General features: G+C 49.9%; 1 protein-coding gene across 6 annotated transcripts in view; it reads left to right on the top strand.

Moving 5' to 3' along the window:
- SLC4A3 (solute carrier family 4 member 3) overlaps positions 1–14,887 on the top strand; it is a 34,987-nt gene that overhangs the window by 17,934 nt on the left and 2,166 nt on the right. For 2 of the 6 annotated variants that reach the window (XM_071747563.1, XM_071747564.1), the window contains exons 7-22: positions 155–306; positions 937–1,117; positions 1,675–1,810; positions 1,917–2,091; positions 2,497–2,596; positions 4,324–4,508; positions 6,519–6,732; positions 7,047–7,268; positions 7,599–7,747; positions 9,732–9,926; positions 10,377–10,583; positions 11,169–11,258; positions 12,832–12,998; positions 13,233–13,486; positions 13,816–13,985; positions 14,465–14,638. In XM_071747563.1, the coding sequence (XP_071603664.1) occupies positions 155–306; positions 937–1,117; positions 1,675–1,810; positions 1,917–2,091; positions 2,497–2,596; positions 4,324–4,508; positions 6,519–6,732; positions 7,047–7,268; positions 7,599–7,747; positions 9,732–9,926; positions 10,377–10,583; positions 11,169–11,258; positions 12,832–12,998; positions 13,233–13,486; positions 13,816–13,985; positions 14,465–14,638 (2,771 nt within the window). Of the gene's footprint in view, positions 1–154; positions 307–936; positions 1,118–1,674; positions 1,811–1,916; positions 2,092–2,496; positions 2,597–4,323; positions 4,509–6,518; positions 6,733–7,046; positions 7,269–7,598; positions 7,748–9,731; positions 9,927–10,376; positions 10,584–10,890; positions 11,259–12,831; positions 12,999–13,232; positions 13,487–13,815; positions 13,986–14,445; positions 14,639–14,887 lie in introns of those variants that run through there. The other 4 variants (XM_071747565.1, XM_071747566.1, XM_071747568.1 and 1 more) reach the window with 4 other exon arrangements.

Below are 14,887 nucleotides of genomic sequence, written 5' to 3'. Positions count from 1 at the left end.
GATGGTGAGTCCTCCAGCTGCCAGGGCTTTGCTAGCATAACTATCAAATGATAGAATTAGCTAATGAGAGAAGGGTGGGCTTAGATGTGTTTCCCTGCCAGACTGTGTTTCTGCTAGACACAACGGTGGTTTTTTTCCTTTCCTGTGTCTTCAGGCCACCGTTTTGAAGATAATCCTGGTGTGAGGAGGCATCTGATGAAAAAACCATCTCGGAGTCAGATCACCAGGACAAGCAAAAAATTAGCATCAACTCCATCTGTCAAGAAGAAGAAGAAGAAAAAGAAGTTGGATAGAAAGCCCCATGAGGTATCTGTGTGCTGTCCTCCCACACTTGTTCAGAAGCCATGAATCAGGACTAGAAACAGGCACTTTATAAAGTGATAGATATAGTTTCATTGTAATTAATTCTTTCCATGACCTTGAGGGTGCCATTTCAAGCTCTTATCACGAGGACTGAAAATACACTTTTTTTCAATAAAAAGCAGGGATTTCTCTAAAATCACAAAGCTTCAACCTTAGGAAAGATGTTAAAAAGTCACAGAAATAGTAGTGATGTTATGGAAGTTGCAAGCAGAGTAACATCACCATCTCTGGTAAGTGTGGGAAATACTGGGGGAAACCAAGAAGCAGGCAGGGGACAAAAATGTCACAGTTTGGTAGAGAGGTGCAGCACTACATCATTCTCTCTCCTCTACCCACACTATCTGACTTGGAGCTTTCTGGTGTTCCACAGGCTGATGGAAGCTCCTGCCATGCTGCCAGTGATACCTTTCCTGGTTGCTTTTGTTCAACAAATCTCTGGTTAACTAAGGCAGATTTGCTCAGACAGTGCTTTATACCAAGTGGTACCTTGAGAACAAACCTGAGGCTTACCATGTCCAATTGATAGAAGTGTCATATCCTTAGCAGTCTCATACCCTTACTTATTTACACTAGGTATTTGTGGAGCTGAATGAGCTGGTGGTGGATAAGAACCAGGAGATGCACTGGAGGGAGACAGCCCGCTGGATCAAGTTTGAAGAGGATGTGGAGGAGGACACAGCAAGGTGGGGGAAACCCCATGTGGCTTCATTGTCCTTCCGCAGCCTGTTGGAGCTCAGGAAGACGATTGCCCATGGTGAGTCAGAAACTGTGAGCCAGGGTTTGTGTCTTGCACTGGGACAGGTTTTGCTGGACAGCTTCTGTTGCTGTTTGACCCTTGACTGGAGACAATCCAACTGTGTCTGTGTCCAGGTTCCACGTAGGGTCTGCAGAGACAGACCATCCTACAGACTCTTTGCCATGGCTTGCAGTAGTCCAAGGGTGCCTGTATTGGTTCCTTGCTCTGCTTTGCTGCTCTCAGACACATGGCAGCTGTGACAGTCGGTTGTGCCTGGACCTGCAGGTCCTTGATCCATCTTTGGTGTGAAAGGACAAGTTCAGTCATGGTGGAAGACCAAAATGAGAGGGAAGTACTGGAGTTACTAGTGTGTCTTGGAGCTTTTGGGTTCTCTTGGGACAATGGTTTACTCAGAGGACATGCATGGGACATCTGAACTCGGGGCATTTCTCAACTGAGAACATCTGTACCCCAACCAAAGCCTGGCTCCTGGTGGGAGAGGTGTGTCCCCACACTGTGCATGCAGCAGGGAGTGCTGCACACTAGGAGCAGGGCTCTTCCCCTTCTGCTGACAGGTGCTGTCCTCCTTGACCTGGAGCAGACCACGCTACCTGGCATCGCTCACCTCATGGTGGAAACCATGATCATCTCTGACCAGATCAGAGCAGAGGACCGAGCCAATGTGCTGCGTGCTTTGCTGCTGAAGCACAGGTGGGTTGTAGATGGCCAAGGGCTGTGGAGGCTCAGGGGCTGTCTGTGAGCCTCAGGTGGCATGGGAGGCAGGTCCTCTCATGGCTGCTGCTGCTCTTCCCTTCAGCCACCCCAATGATGAGAAGGAGGGCTTCTTCCCAAGGAACCACTCCAGCTCCAGCATGAACTCTATTGTGGGGAACCATCACCACAACCACACCACTGACACCTGTGTGCCCCTCATGGGAGAAGAGCGCATTGAGATGGCTGACCCCAAGGCCCAGGAAACTGAGTGCAAGGAGGTGAGGGGTGTTACTGCTTCTTTTTCCACACCCTGGGGACAACTGTTGGCCAATGGCAGCCCTTGGCACCCACCTCTGGGCTTCTTCATGAGAGGCCTTGTATGTGCAAGGGCTGAGCTTCCCTGGATCACCTGGAGTACTGGAAATCAGGTCACTGCATTATTATTTCAGGACCTGATTTTAGCCTCATGCTGTATGAAGATGTCTGCTTGAGCATGCAATGGCAGCACCAGCCTCAACACTTGCAGGGTGGCTGGTTGCTGTGAGGGTGCCTTGCCTCTGAAGCAGGGTGTCAGGCATGCAGCTGAGGCAACCTTGGATGAAGATATGCCCATGAGGTGCAGAGCTGTGTAGGGCGACCATGGCACAAGAACTCCACCCTTACTTGTTTGTATCCTTCCCCAGCAGAAAAACCCACATCTCCATAACTCTGAGGGCCACCGTAAATACCTGAAGCTGATGGAGAAGATCCCTGAAGATGCAGAGGCCACAGTGGTCCTTGTGGGTAAGAGGCAGCATTTAGAGTCCTCTGGTGCCAAAAGAGACCAGTTCAGACCCTGGTCTGGCTCCAGCTGTCTGTGTTCTTCCTCCTGAGACGTATTTGGTCATCTTGTACATGTTTCCAAAGTTCAGCTGGGGAGGGAGCCTTGTTTCCTCTGTCCTTTGGTGACAGCCCACATTTTGTTTGTCTGTGGTAAATATAAGGGGTGCCTGGGTAGTTAATTTCCTAAATTAAGAGGCTGATAGACACTGCTGCTGGAAGCCGGGGCCCAGCTTAGAAGAGAAAGTTCATCCAGGCTCACCAGAACATCACATTTTGCAGCTCCAAAGTAAGTAGGTGTTGCCCAGTGCACTAATGACCAGGCACTGATTGATACTGGGCTTCACACTGTCCTCTGACTATCGCTGCTCTCCGTCTGGCCTCCTCACACCTCGCCAGCAGCTGGGCCCTGCCCTGGCTGATGTTGGTTGCTGGATGTGTGTGTCTAGGAGCGTCGAGTTTATGGAAGCAGAGGCTGGCTGGTGGCAAGGTCCCGGGTATCGGTGATAGCACTGCCTGGGGAGGGCTGTGTGCAGGCAGTCTCAAGCATCAGTGGGCTTAGTGACTTCTGACCACAAGAGTAATCCTTCTTAGCACTTTGCTGGCAGTAACATCTCAGCAAACATTAGCTACACTACAAGCACAGTAAATGTCATTGCCTATCCAGTAGATGAAAAGCTCAGGCAAAGGAGGCTTGGCAGCTCAACCAAGCTGATGTTTAACCACGATGAGGCCAAATCAGCTTTGTAAACTCAGATAACTGAACACTGGCCATTTTTGAGGCTTTGTCTTGGGATTCGCTTGGCCACTCGGATGGCCCAGATTTGCCAGTCTAACACAGAACACAGCACTTTGCTGGATGCAGATGGCAGAAAGCTCAGTAATTATCACAGAGAAATGCAAGTATTCAATCAACATTTGTCTTCAGAATGGGAAGGAAGAGGCTGGTGTGCTGGAGGATGCAGGAGAACTTCCCAATCTGTTAGGAGCTGAGGAGGCTGCCAAGCATTGATGAGATGCGGACATTGTAAAACAAACTGTGCCATTTGCACCTAAGAGTCTTTAAAGAACTGGCTCATTTTCATCTGAAAAAAAGTCTAGGAATACTGGGAACGTTCGAGAAAAACAGAAGAAAGCTCGTAGCATCAGTGCTGAAGAATGAAAGGACAGTCACCCAGTACCTATAGGCTGCTTAACCTGACATCCTTCCTAGACAAAATCATGGCAGGGCTAATATGGGATTCAATTAATAAAGTGCTAAAAGAAAAGAATGTAATTATTGCCAAGCAGTAAGGTTTATGGGAAATAGGTCACCTGATTTCATTATTTGATGAGATTAGAAGTTTGTTCGATAGAAGTAACATGGAAAAGACTTCCTTCCATGAGGCAGTGGCATAGTGGGAAACAACCTTCTGATTTAAAAATTGGCTTCTTACAGTGTAAGTAGAGCCCATGTATTAAGAGTGGAATAGGAGAGCTAAGGGAAGTAGTATTGGTTGGGGATGATCAGTGAACTGGGGACATGGAGCAGTCCTCAGTATGAAGATCAGTGCTGTGTCCATGGTCTTGGAGACAAGTACAGGGCTGCAGGGCTCATAGGAACACACAGAATCCCTGTTTCCAGCGTTAAAGTCAGCCCAGTACAGTTCACCCCAATGATTAACTCTGCTGCAAACATTCCCTCCTGGTAGGTTGTGTCCAGTTCCTGGAGCAGCCAACTATGGCCTTTGTCCGACTAAATGAGGCTGTCTTCCTGGAATCTGTCTTGGAGGTCCCGATTCCTGTCAGATTCATCTTTGTGCTGCTGGGACCAAGCCAAGCCAACATGGACTACCATGAAATTGGCCGCTCAATCTCCACGCTCATGTCTGACAAGGTGAGTAGCTGACAGGTGGTGATGCTGGCACAGGCAAGGGAGCTTCAGTAGCTCCTCAGAAGTCAGTTCTGGGACAAGAGTGCTGAGAGATTCTGTGCAAAGGCCCAGGTAGGACAGGCAGGGATGAGCACCTGGGATTTTTAAGAGCAGTCTCGCTCAACCAAGGTAGGAGGGTTCAGTACAGAGGGAACAACAACCTCTTGGCTGGGTGAAAACAGGGACCAAATGTAAAAGCAGGAGTGAAGGACTGCCCAGGGTTAGAGGAATCGTCTTGATGTTTCACAGAGGATGGGAGCCTGAGTCATGCCTGTGACCATGTTACCTGGCCCAGGCCACGCTGACAAAAAGACCCAGCAATGCCTGGGGACTGTTGTTGCCAGGATGGAGTTTGGTGGAGTTTTCTAGCTGAGCCTCATGGCTGGGGCATCTATGCAGAGTAGCACATCCATGGAGGAGGAGAGATGAGGAGGCAGGAAGGTTTTTCTGCCAAGTGTGTGATGTGCTAGTAAGTCCCCCATCTGGCTAGGTGGCAGGAAAATTAAATTCATTATCCTGGGAAGGAATTAAAGGCAAATGAAAGACAATCTGAGCATGTGCTGCATACATTGAGGTCACCAGTATCAGAGGTTCACAGGGTCCTCCTGGCTGGTACCATGTAACTACAACAGAATAACAAACCTGCCTGTCCTGCCACTGGTGCACAACTCTCCCTGAACTGGGGTCTAAAAGGTCCACATAGAGGAGGTGGGTTGTGGGCAACAAGGGCTTCCAGATGAAAGATTGCTTTCCAGGAGTTGCACAGGGCTCATCTGAGGCTGTGTTTTTAGCCAGAAGATGTGAGGTGCCACATTGCAGCTTTAGCACTGTGTTTGTGGGCTGGTCTCGCTCATCAGAGCCTCTGCTCCTGTGTTGCTGTCAGAAAGGAGGCAGCTGCCTGGCCGCAGCAAGGTTACGCAGTGGCTGGCGCCATGAGGAGAGCACGGTATCATTTACAGTTCGAAGCTGTGGCTCCAGGGAGTCTGTGTGCAAGGACCTTGGCTGTCCCCTACCTGCTTTACAGGCTGTTCACTTTTTCTTCCTCCAGCCCTTTCTCTGCAGGCACATTCCAGAGGCAATGCAGCACTTCTGCCCATTTGCCAGCACTGGCCCTCCTATCTGCTGTCCCATCATGGTCTCCTTGGAGTCCTTGTTTGTCATCTTGCCCTTGCTGTAAAAACTGTCTCCCCTTCTCTGCCTGGTTTTCTTTGCATAGATTCCCTCAAGCTGCAGACTCCTGTTTTCCCTCACTCTCCTGTGTGGAGAGTCCTAAGGGTCTCCTATACTCCCTCCTTAGCTTTTATCTGTGGTGCTTCAGAGCTCCACCAGCTTCTCCCTCCAAACAAACCCAAGACTAGAATAGGAGGACACCAGGGTATTGCAGAGTCCTAATTCTGAGCTGCAGGAGCAGGGAAAGTCTTTAATCTATATGGTGCCTGGTTTCTGGTATCTGAGAGCTGGACTCTGAACAAAAACCCTACAGAATTGAGCAAAGGTATACAGAGCTTGTGAGGAGAAGGATCTTGGCCTGACGCAGTGACCTGGTGTAAGCAGGCTGGCTAGGGAAAGAGGGGTACCATGCTATCTGGAAAGCACAGATTTGATTTTGTTTGGTGAAGTCCCACAAGGGGCACCCTGTAGTCTGGTGCAGCGTGCAGCTGGCAGAGATGCTGCAGCAGCACCATCTTAGGCAAGAGCAGTGGGGCTTAGAGGAGAAAAGCATGAGCAAGGAGTTTACTGGAAAGGATGGATAGGGCAGAGAGGACAGACATAGGATTATGTGGGACACTGGATAGTTGGACAGGAAGGATTCAGGAGTGTGGGTCACAGTGGCAGTAGTGAGACAAGTAATGGGTTGAGGGAGTGGGATGTTACTGTTTGGTCACAGGAAGTGTTGTGTTTCCAGGCTGTAGGTAGATGAGTGCAATCTCAGTCTGAGCCTTCTCCCTCTCTCTTTTTCCCTGCACCTCCCAGCACTTCCATGAAGCTGCATACATGGCAGATGACCGTCAAGACCTCCTCAATGCAATCAATGAGTTCTTGGACTGCAGCATTGTCATCCCCCCATCAGAGGTGGAGGGAAAAGACTTGCTCAAATCCATTGCCACCTTCCAGAAGTTGCTGCTGCGGAAGAGGAAAGAGAGGGAGCAGAAGTTCATGAAGGAGGGGGCTGTCCAGGAAGCCAAAGGTCTCTCCACTCACATTTTGGCAAAAGAGTTTGTGCCTAGAGCCCTGCGTGCCCCAGTGAGCTTCCCCCTCACAAAGCCTGGCAGAGGGGTGAGCGGGGCCTGGCTCCTGCAGTGGGCAGCAGGGAGGGGGACAAGGGGAGGGAGGGCAGTAGCTGTGGGCAGCTCTGGCAGCTGAGGGCAGCTGGAGAGAGTGGGATGTGCGGTCACAGGGAGCACCGCTGGAGGAAGGTCTCCACGGGGTATAGGAAAGTGGGACAGCTCAATGGCAGACCTGCCTTTCCCTGCTCAAGCCCTGCCCTCCATGCACCTCCAGAGCTGTGTGAAGTGAAAGCTGAGGAAGAGGAGGAGGAAGCTGAGGACGATCCTTTGAAGCGGACCGGGATATTTTTTGGAGGTCTGGTTCGGGACATAAAGCGCAGGTACCCCAAATACCTCAGTGACATCAGAGACGCCTTGCACAGCCAGTGTCTCGCGGCCGTTCTCTTCATCTACTTTGCTGCTCTCTCTCCTGCCATCACCTTCGGGGGACTTCTAGGTAATGGGCCTGCTTTCTGGTCTGTTCTTTGCACGCTGGGACACTGGCTGTGTCTGTGTGATGCTGTGCTGGGGTGGGCTTCAGTGCTGCTCACTTAAGCAGAGTGGCAGTGCTGCACATTGGCTGCTGCCTTGTCCCCTCTCTGCTGCTCAGCCTCTCCAGCTTGGGCTCCCCGGACTCTGTCTGAACTCCCTGCCCAATGCAGGGGACCTCTGACTGATGGAACAGGGACCTGCCATCTCCATCTGGAGCTGTGTCTGCAGCCTGCCTGCCTGCAGTGATGGTGCCTGTGTCCAGGTTATAACACTCACACATTGTTCTCTTTCCCAGGAGAGAAAACTGAGGGTCTCATGGGGGTCTCCGAGCTGATAATCTCCACCTCGGTTTTAGGGATCCTCTTCTCCCTGCTCGGAGCCCAGCCACTCCTGGTCATTGGCTTCTCAGGGCCTCTGCTGGTGTTTGAAGAAGCTTTTTACAAGGTACATGAGAAGCAGTGTCTATGCTTGGCACCCACCCTTACGATGGGGAGGGCAGCCAGCATTTCTCAGCTCCCCAAGGGGTCTAATGGTGTGGACTCCCTGGATCCTGCCAGGCTGCTCTCAACTCAGCTGGGGCTGGCCCTGCTTCTGCTGACCCTTTGCAAATCATGCCATAGAGACTTCTGCCTCCTATTGCTGTATCCCATGGGCTGACACCCTTGAGGTGTGACAGTGGTAACAGTGCTTCTCTACCTGTTGGCTGTGAGGGGAGCATTGTTCCCCAGCCCTGTGCTGCAGTTCATCCTGGCACAAGGAGTGCTTGTAGCTGCATCCTAAAATATTGCTCAGTAATTCTTTCCTGTCCTTGAAGCTTCCTTTGAAAACTAGTTCACAATTTTTACCTGTGTCCAGGTTTCTTTGTACGAGAACCCAACACTCAGTGTACCACGCATCTGGGATGTCCCATGTACATTACTCTCACCTCTCAGGAGGACACCAAGGATATGGGAGCCCAAGCTCAGTTCAGAGATACTACTGGCCAGCTGGGATAGACATGTTTCTTTCATAAGTAGCATGACTTCTTCACTGTTAGAAACCATCCCTGTGTCAATGTACTTTCAAGCAGAGGATCTAATCCTTCTCCTATTTTTTTCTCTTAGCATGTCTGGGCTTTTAAAGCATGTTTTTTCTTACAGCTAGATTTTCACTCTGGTGTGTCAAGAGTTTGGAGCCAGTAATGCCATTGCACAGAGTTTTTCTGCTCTCTTCTGACCTCTCCTCCAGACCTCTTTTACGAAGACAGGCTGAGAAAAGTTGTGATTGTTCAGTCTAGAGATGAGAAAGCTCTGGGGAGCCCTTGTAGCAGCTCTTCAGTACCTGAAGGGGGCCTACAAGAGTGCTGGAGAGGACCTTTCGAAAGAGCACATAGCAATAGGACAAGGAGTAATGGCTTTAAACTAGAAGAATATAAATTTAGGTTTTAAGATATTAGGAAGAAATGCTTCCCTATGAGGGTGATGATGTTCTTTTTCTGGGTTGACGTTTGGACTCAGTGATCTTGGATGTCTTTTCCAGCCCTGACAGTTCTATGATTCTACAAGACACTGCAACAGGTTGTCCAGGGAAGCTGTGGGTGCCCCGTCCCTGGGGCCAGGTTGGATGGGTTTACAAGAAACCTCGTCTAGTGGAGGTGCCCCTGCCCATGCAAGGGTTTTGAACTAGATGATCTTTAAGGTTCCTTCCAGCCCAAACCATTCTATGAGTCTATAACTGTGCTTCTCACTGACTGCTTTAGCTTTGCCCACTCATGGTGTAGAAAGATGTCCCTCTGCCTTGTGTGAGGGCAATGCTAGGTGGTAGGGCTAGGAAAGCTGCAAAGGGAGGGATGTGTAAGAGTGAGATATGCCTAGGATTTGTGGCTGAAGTAGCTGGTGTTGCTGTGATGGGAGAAGGTTTGGGATTTGTGTGTACTTGGGATGAGCAGAGGCAGTGGAGATGGTCTGTTCTGTGGTGAGAGTATCAGGGTTTTTTTCCACACAAACAACTGTGTGTATGCAGAGTGCTGTCTGGAACTGTGCCCCAGCCACTGTAGTCTCTGTGCAGCAGGACACAGCAGGCTGCTCAGGTTTTCCTTTTCCTGAAACAGGCTTGTGCTGTTGAGTGCATGAAGCAGTAGAGAGCTGTGTTGGAGTAATGGCAGCTCTGATACAGGTGGGACAGGGAGTGTCATGCATGTGATAGATTCAGCTGAGAGTGGAGGAGTTCCTGTTGCAAAGGTGGGGCCAGTGAAGACTTGCTTGGTGTGAGTTGGCAGGCGTTAATGCAAAGTCTGGAACTTTACCTGTAACTTTAGGTCTGGAGTCTCACTGTATCTACTGGATGCCCAATTAGCTGTGAATGCTTTTTTTCCAGGACAGTCTGTGACCTTAATACAGAAGAGATGCAGGAGGCAGCCATTAATAACTCCTTCCTCTTTCCCTTTCAGTTCTGCCAGACACAAGGCATTGAGTATCTGACAGGCAGAGTATGGATTGGTTTGTGGCTCATCGTCTTCATCTTCATTATCGTGGCAGCTGAGGGAAGCTTCTTGGTGCGCTATATCTCACCCTTCACCCAGGAGATCTTTGCTTTCCTCATCTCCCTCATCTTTATCTACGAGACGTTCTACAAACTGTACAAGGTGAACCTTCCCCAGAGAGATGGGCTCCCGCATCTTTTGGTCACCCAAGCATACACACCCTGTAGTGTACAGGGGCAGGGGAACAGGGCCAGCACAGCCACAGCTTTCCTAGACATTCTGCAGAGCAGTTCTTTGCTGGTCTCTCATGCCCCAGCCCAGTTGGCCCCTGTGCCACCACAGAGGCTGGCAGAACAATCCCTAATGTCTGTCTCCCCTTCTCTTCCTGCAGGAGGCATTAAAGAGGGGCCACTTTTTCTCTCCCCAGCCCTCTCCAGCTGGGTAGGTTGTGAGGCGAGGTGACAGATGCTGGGATTGTTCACACCCACCATCTGCTGCCCTCACCTCTCCACAGAGCAGGACACCTCTGCATCCCCCTGCCCCTTAGTAGTGACAGTGCCCTGCTGCCCATCCTTGCAGTGACAGTGCACGTTGCTTCTTTCACTTGCCCAGGTGTTTGCGGAACATCCTCTGCTGAAGTTCTATCCACCAAATGTGCAGAGCAGCCTGAACGCCAGCATGCTGTCTGCAGATGCAATGTCACTGGGAATCAGAATGCAGCCCAACACTGCACTCCTCTCCCTCATCCTCATGCTGGGCACCTTCTTCATTGCCTTCTTTATGCGCAAGTTCAAGAACAGCCGTTTCTTAGGAGGAAAGGTGGGAAGTTTGTGGGACCCAGATGTGGGACATGCCAAAAAAAATAATTATTATTGCTACAGCCTTTTGTTCTCCAGAGCATTTGGAGAACAAAGAAACACCAGCAGTTCAGAAATCCCCAGTACCAAGGGTTGGTAGGCTAGCAGACCAGAGATAGCTGTTGATGGTGTCTGCACAGTCCTGCTTCACTGACCTTTGCTGAAAAGTTTTCTGGACTTTGAGAAAGCTCCTTTGGCTGGATACAAATGTGTTAAACTAGGAAGGACAGCCTACAACTTACTCCCTTCACAAATCTCTGTATGTGCAGGGCATCTGTGTAGTACCTGGAGCACCATCAAGCAGGCCAGTTGGAGCAATTAGCTCGTCATGTAAGAGTGGCTGGAGGACTCTGTGTTTTGTGGGCAGTGGGATGTGCAGCCCCACGGGCCAAGGCTGGGTTCCTTTGTCTTGCTTATCAGCAGTACTCAGGTTTGCAGTGGTGCTTGGCCCCATGTGGCCCTTGGCTTTGCCACAGGCTCTGTGTAGCAGGCTGGGTGTGTGGAGCCAGCCTGCTCCCTTTGCCAGCAAGGAATGTTTGTTCTGCAGGCTCGGCGGATCATTGGAGACTTCGGGATCCCCATCTCCATCCTGGTCATGGTGTTGGTGGATTACACCATCACTGACACATACACACAGGTAGGCACCAGCACCACCCTCAGGGTCACTCCTGCAGCCCAGCAGTGAACCCTGGGCCTGCTTTTGTGCAACAGGGGATTTGTGTTTCCTGCCTTTTTAGTCATAACAGTACAGATCAAACTGAGATGCTCATCTCATTCTCACTCTCCTGCTAAAGGGAAGCTCCAAGGGTCTCACTGAGGCTGAGACAAGGACTGGTGTACCCCTGGCATCCCTCTTTTAACTCCAGCCAGTAGCAGGGGAGGCATTAAGGGACTGGAGAGATTCAATGCAGTTAATTCCTTATTTGTATCTCTTAAAACTTGCAATCAGGCAGCAAGACATAAGTTGATTATGCACATTGAAGGGGGTGTCATGTAGACTGGAGGTGGTTTCAGTGGGGTGCTTGCCATGGGTTTAGTACTTAACATATTTATACTCTTCTTGACTTGGCTTCTATAGATTTTGATCACCGTATCTCAAAAACAATTATTTATTTCCTGGTTTGTGTACAAATTTAAGCTATCAAGAAAATCCATCTCACAGGCTTCCCTTTCCCCTTTTTTTTAGTCGATGTGTAGTTACATCTTTTTGTTTTGGTATTTATTTCAACTAACATCAGGGAGAAGGTGAAAGGTAGTTCCTGTTCAGCATGCAAGCTTTTTAACAAAACAGCCCAAGGCTTAACAAATACACTCATTTTCATTTAAATTTCAATGAAAAATCTGTTTTTATCAAATGTTAGTAAAACCATGCACTTTGTACATCCTTTTCATACCCTTCTACACTTCTGCAGTTCCTATCAAAGGCATTATCATTTTTGTATTAACTCAGCATATGTACAAAGCTTTCTGAGAAAATGGTACTTGGCTACACAGCTTAGCTCAAGTACAAGCATTCCAGGAATATTATTCATGCTTGTGCTGATTAACATAAATGCAAATCATAAACTCTTCTTGCAGTGCTCACGCAGGCACATAGCAGGGACTGCTGTAGAGCAGTGCAGAGCTGAGAGTTCAGATGCTGACAAACGCAGGGTCGGGACAATGTGCAGCTAGGAGTCTGTGTGGTCTCTGATGGGAGCACAAACATGATATTCCCTCTGAACACAATCAAAATGAGGTCATTTCCAGATAATGTGGCCAGTTCTGGGGTCCACACTGCAAAAACAATATTGGAAAAATGTCTCAGAAAAGGCTTGGAAAGTCTGGAAAGCCATCTCAGAGAAGGGTAGGCAGCTCAGAACATTTGACTTGTCCAATCAGAGGTCAAAGAGCATTATAATTACACAAGAACCAACATAGGGGTGAGATTCCTGAGGGAAGATATTTCCTTGGTTTTCTGGACAAAAACCAAGTAAATTCCAATAGTTAAAGGGAAATGAGACAGGCTCATATTAGGAGAACATGGGATTTTTTTCACGGAAGAGGATTATCCATGAGAAAGTCCTGCTCGGGTCAGGATGGCTGTCCCATCATCTGAAGCATTTAGACCAGGGATATCAGGATGATCAAGGCTAGTCCTGTGTGAGGCTGTGGGCATGTGTGTATTGATAAGTAACTGCTTTTTGTGGGTTTTGTGGCCGCACCACCAGAAGTTGAATGTTCCCTCTGGCCTGTCCGTCACATCTCCTCACAAACGTGGCTGGTTCATTCACCCCATGGGCAGCAGTGGGACCTTTCCTCTGTGGATGATGTTTGCCTCTGCCATCCCTGCCCTCCTGGTCTTCATTCTTATCTTCATGGAGACACAAATCACCACGTGAGTACCTCCCTACCAACGCCATCTATCACTAACCCCTGGGCAGGCAAGGCTGGGACAGAATGAGAAGGAAACCTTTAACCTGAGGTTGACAGCCACCATCCCTCTCCTCAGCCTACTCCTTGTTTTTCTCATGTGTGTCCTCTCCAAGGAGTGAATGTTGTCTGCAGCCACAGTGCTGATCTTGAGCACTGAGGTGGGCCTGGTACTGACCTGGGCTCTTTTTCCTCCCAGGCTGATTGTGAGCAAGAAGGAGAGGAAGCTGATGAAAGGCTCTGGCTTCCACCTGGACCTGTTGCTCATAGGCACTATGGGGGGGCTCTGTGCACTCTTTGGGCTGCCCTGGCTGACCGCCGCGACAGTGCGCTCTGTCACCCATGTCAATGCCCTGACAGTCATGAGCAAGTCCATTGCACCAGGAGAGAAGCCCAAGATTGAGGAGGTGAAAGAGCAACGTGTGACAGGAGTGCTTATTGCTGCCCTCGTTGGTGAGTTTCTGATTGGGTGGAGGAGTGGGGAGTGGGGTAGAGGAGGGGAGGTTAGGACCAACCACTTGAATCTCTGGCAGCATCCCTGTCCCACAGGGGACCACTCGTGGCGTGACCACTTGCTGCAGGGCTGCCACCACGTATACTTACACCAGCTTTCCTCTGTCAGACTTTGGTACTCCCCTATAGTCAGTCCATCTCTGCAGCTCTTCCAGCTAGACCCCTCTTGAGTTTTATCACCCGTGCTCCCCAGGACAGACAGAGGAGCTGGGAGAGGGACAGAGTCCAAGGTACCTTGCAGAGGGGCTGATGTGGGACACACTGTGCAGGTCTATCCATTGTGATGGGGAACATGCTGCGGCAGATCCCACTGGCTGTGCTCTTTGGCATCTTCCTCTACATGGGGGTTACATCACTCACTGGCATCCAGCTCTATGAACGGCTGCTCCTGATCTTCATGCCATCCAAGCACCATCCTGACCACATCTATGTTGTCAAGGTGAGTGAATGCTGGTTGTGGGGAACTGGATAATGAGGAGCAGAGGAAGAAGAGGCAGCTGATGGGGGCTGGTGCCTTGCTGGAGTGTTGTTTGGCTTGGAGACCGTCCCTTGGCTGCAAGTTTGTGCTTAGAGATTGTATAGGCCATGAACAGAGGTGATAGAGTGGTATGATAGCACTGACAGGCTGTACACAGGAGTGTATTGGCAGGATATTGTATGGACATACTGTGATACCTCACTTGAATGAGTGCAGGGACTCTGTACTGCCAGGTGAGTGTGCTGCTAGGTGGCACGGAGCCTGGTGTTCTATAGAGGCCTGCCTTGCTGTTGAGTACAGGAAGGTGGAGTGTGCAGGAGTGCTGTAGGTACTGTACTGTACTGTACTATACTATGCAGAAGGGTTATGTTTTGCCACTTGGGTCTTTATTAATCCGCGTGAAAGGATAATGCGTTCTGAGATGGGATTTACCTCCCCAGGTGAAGACCTGGAGAATGAATCTGTTCACCTGCATTCAACTGGCCTGCATTGTGCTGCTCTGGGTGGTGAAATCTACAGTGGCATCCCTGGCCTTCCCCTTTGTCCTGATCATGACAGTGCCATTGCGACGCTTCGTGCTGCCCCGCTTCTTCCATGACAGGGAGCTCAAAGCGGTAAGCAGACAGCTGTCCTAACAGCCTAGCTTGCAACACTGGAGGGAGGTTGAGACTTGGAGGACCAAAAGGCTGGGAGATCCTCTTTGTTTAATGACAGTAGGTGGGATGATGGCTTCCACAGGGCTTGTAGACCTGGGAATGCAGTGTGGGGTGGATGGACAGCCTCGAACAAAAGAGACAGAGGATCTGGCTATGCAGAGGCCTGAAATAAGGGTTTTCTCTTCCATCTTCCTCCCCATTTGTGGC

This window comes from Heliangelus exortis, chromosome 6 (assembly GCF_036169615.1).
Source record: "Heliangelus exortis chromosome 6, bHelExo1.hap1, whole genome shotgun sequence".
NCBI lineage: Eukaryota > Metazoa > Chordata > Aves > Apodiformes > Trochilidae > Heliangelus > Heliangelus exortis.
Note: the sequence above shows the minus strand (reverse complement) of the source record. Positions and strands in the feature narration are given on the sequence as shown.